Genomic DNA, 3,408 nt, shown 5'->3' on the forward strand with positions numbered 1-3,408 from the left:
AGCAATTCAAATTCTTTTACCATCATAGCAGACATATGCAACGTCTTCCAGCTCAAGGCATCTGCAACCACATTGGCTTTACCTGGATGATAATTCAAGCTGAAATCACAATCCTTCAGGAATTCTAGCCACCTTTTCTGCCTCATATTCAACTCCTTTTGATCAAATAAATATTTCAGACTTTTATGATCACTAAACATTTCAACTCTGGAACCGTACAAATAGTGTCTCCAAATTTTCAACACAAAAACCACAGCAGCTAACTCCAGATCATGCGTAGGATAATTCTTCTCATGAATTCTCAACTGTCTAGAAGCATAAGCCACTACTTTACCATCCTGCATCAGCACACCACCTAAGCCTGACTTGGACGCGTCACAATATACAACAAAAGGTTCATCTGGCTTTGGTAAAATCAAAATTGGAGCTGTCGTCAACCGTTGCTTCAGTTCATTGAAACTACTCTCACACTGAGCATCCCACACAAACGCTTTACCTTTACAGGTCAACTGAGTCAATGGAAGTGCCAACTTCGAAAATCCTTCGATAAATCTTCTGTAATAACCAGCCAAACCAAGAAAACTTCTAATCTCTGTAACTGACTTAGGAGTCTCCCATTGTGATACTGCTTCAACCTTCGACGGGTCAACTGCAATACCACTACCAAAAATAATATGGCCAAGGAAACTTACTTCACTTAACCAGAACTCGCACTTTGACAACTTTGCATACAACTTCTTTTCTTTCAGCACCTGTAAAACAATCTTCAAATGTTCTGCATGCTCTTCTTCGGTCCTAGAATTAATCAAGATATCATCAATAAATACAACAAAAAACTTATCCAGAAAAGCATGAAAAATTCTGTTCATATACTCCATGAACACACCAGGTGCATTAGTAACACCGAAAGGCATCACCTTATATTCATAGTGTCCATATCGCGTCCTTAATGCCTTTTTCTGCATATCTTCATCCTTCACCTTAATCTGATGGTAACCTAACCTCAAGTCAATTTTGCTAAACACGCAAGCACCCACTAGCTGTTCCATCAAGTCATCAATTCTCGGAAGTGGATACCTATTATTTATTGTCACTTTATTCAACTGACGGTAATCTATGCACAATCTCATGCTACCATCCTTCTTCTTTACCAACAATACTGGCGCTCCCCAAGGTGAGACACTCGGTCTTACGAACATCTTATCAAGCAAGTCTTCTAACTTTTTCTTCAACTCTGCCAACTCTGAAGCTGACATACGGTAAGGAGCTATCGACACGGGCTTCGTACCCGGCACTAGATCAATTGAAAATTCAACCTCCCTCTCTGGTGGCACATCTGGAATCTCATCAGGTAAAACTTTAGGAAATTCATTCACAACGGGCAATCTATCAATTACCGACTGATTCTCCACAGACAAATACGCCATTAAAGAAAACATCAAGTTTCCACCATGTTCCAACTGCTTCAACTGCTTGGTAGATAAAAATTCTGCTCCACTCTCTTCTTCAGTAGAAGAAAAGTACACCGTCTTTCTAAAACAATTAATATGCACATGGTTGTATTCCAACCAGTTCATACCAAGAATCACATCCATACCCGTCAACGGCAAACATACAAGATCAACCTCAAAATCCCTACCATACATGGATATAGGACAACTCCGACAAACAAGAGAAGTGGTTACTGAACCCTTAGCTGGAGTTTCAACAACCATTTCCCCAGGCATACTTGACATAACTAAATCCAACTTATTTGCACAATCAACATCAATGAAACAATGTGTAGCACCAATATCAATAATAGCAATTAAAGGAGTACTATTAAAGAAACAAGTACCTCTGATAAGTCGATCTTCATTAACCGTTTGTGTACCGGTCAATGCAAACACCTTTCCACTAGTCTGAGCCTTCTTAGGCTTCTTGCACTGAGAACTAAGATAACCCTCTTCATCACAATTGAAGCAAACGATGTCACCATGCTTGCACTCAGCTATTGTATGCCCTTTTTTCCCACAACGGAAACACTTCTTCTCATCCCGTTGAGTACATGCATTACTCTTGTGGCCTTTCTCACCACACTTGTAGCAAACTATCTCAGCCTGAACATCTCTTCCTTTGGGTCTTCTTTCCTCATGCATCCTTTGTTTGCCCTTGTCAGCAGGGGCACTGTAAGGCTTCGGACGACTCTGATGTCCCTTACCTCTACGGTGACTCATCACTTTATAATGAGGTTTCACCAATTCAGAAAAGTTTCTCATATTCTGGTAACCAATGGCCCGCTTAATATCAGCACGCAGACCATTCTCAAACTTAATGCATTTGGAAAACTCAGCATTATCAGCGGTGTAATGTAGATAGAACTTAGCAAGCTCCACAAATTTCACAGCATACTCCGTCACAGACATATCTCCTTGCTTCAATTCAAGGAATTCTATCTCCTTCTTACCTCGGACATCCTCCGGAAAATACCTGTTAAGTAATTCTCTACTGAACACAGCCCACATTACTTCAGCACCATCTTGCTCTAGGATAGGAAGCTCACCTACCCACCAGTCGTCTGCATCCTCAGTCAACATATGGGTACCGAAACGTACCTTCTGAGCTTCACAACATTGCATGACTCGAAAAATTCTCTAAATCTCCTTGAGCCATTGCAGGGCTCCATCGGGGTCATACCTTCCTTTAACGGTCGGCGGATGATTCCTCAAAAAGGTCTCCAGCAATCTTACACCATCATTAGCACCAGCCCCAGCATTGTTCTGATGTTGCCCCACCACTTAGGCCATAGCTTGCAAAGCGGCAGCAAGGGCAGCATCGTTTCTTCCAGCCATCTCAAGGTTCTACATAACAACAAAAATCATCACGACAATGACAATATAAATTGCCAAACAACTCTACATGGCTTGACACGACTCTACTAATTGGCCGGACGGACCGACCTGCTTTGATACCAATTGTAACACCCCGTTCTCCCAATAACGTAATATTAATTATAATAATCAGAGTAAATCATACAACGGATTGCCACACTGCTTTTCAAAATTTCATAAATAGAAAATAGCTATTTATTTAAACCAACATTTAAAATATCTTAAAAATTGCAGTGGAAGAATTCTTTTAGAAAATATAAATTCAACATCAATGTAATTCTTGGCACAAAGGCCTCAAGATAATAAACATTATTCTCAACAATGATAAACTCCATCAGCAAAGTCTTTTCAAAACATGATACATAAAAGAAATGAAGAAAACATTTGCGACGATCCCCATCCTAATATGTATCAGAGCCCTAGACACTTGAGCCAACCAACCTACAAGCCATCATTACCTGCAAGTTATCCATACGAAGGGCAACATTTTCAAGCAGAAGGGGTGAGAAACACATTCAATAATAATAATATATAATTC

General features: G+C 40.2%; 1 protein-coding gene across 1 annotated transcript; it reads right to left on the bottom strand.

Moving 5' to 3' along the window:
* Positions 1-766: 766 nt before the first annotated feature.
* LOC146937253 (uncharacterized) lies at positions 767-2,618 on the bottom strand. Its single transcript, XM_085749376.1, has 3 exons — positions 1,838-2,618; positions 1,580-1,738; positions 767-795 (listed from the first exon to the last, which is right to left on the bottom strand). Exons 1-3 carry the CDS (start codon positions 2,616-2,618, stop codon positions 767-769), a joined length of 969 nt encoding a protein of 322 aa, XP_085605502.1.
* Between the last annotated feature and the right edge of the window lie 790 nt (positions 2,619-3,408).

The sequence above is a fragment of the Medicago sativa genome, chromosome 3 (assembly GCF_051527215.1).
Source record: "Medicago sativa cultivar Bolivia chromosome 3, Bolivia_mono, whole genome shotgun sequence".
Classification (NCBI taxonomy): Eukaryota; Viridiplantae; Streptophyta; class Magnoliopsida; order Fabales; family Fabaceae; genus Medicago; species Medicago sativa.

Bases quoted from the DNA above. Each gene is read 5' to 3' on its own strand.
- LOC146937253 (XM_085749376.1), bottom strand. From the start codon at position 2,618: ATGCAATGTTGTGAAGCTCAGAAGGTACGTTTCGGTACCCATATGTTG. The intron at 1,739-1,837 runs GTACTTGTTTCT...AGTTGGATTTAG, and splicing joins TGAAGATCGACTTATCAGAG to TTATGTCAAGTATGCCTGGG. The intron at 796-1,579 runs GTATGAACTGGT...GATTAATTCTAG, and splicing joins GGGTATGGATGTGATTCTTG to GACCGAAGAAGAGCATGCAG.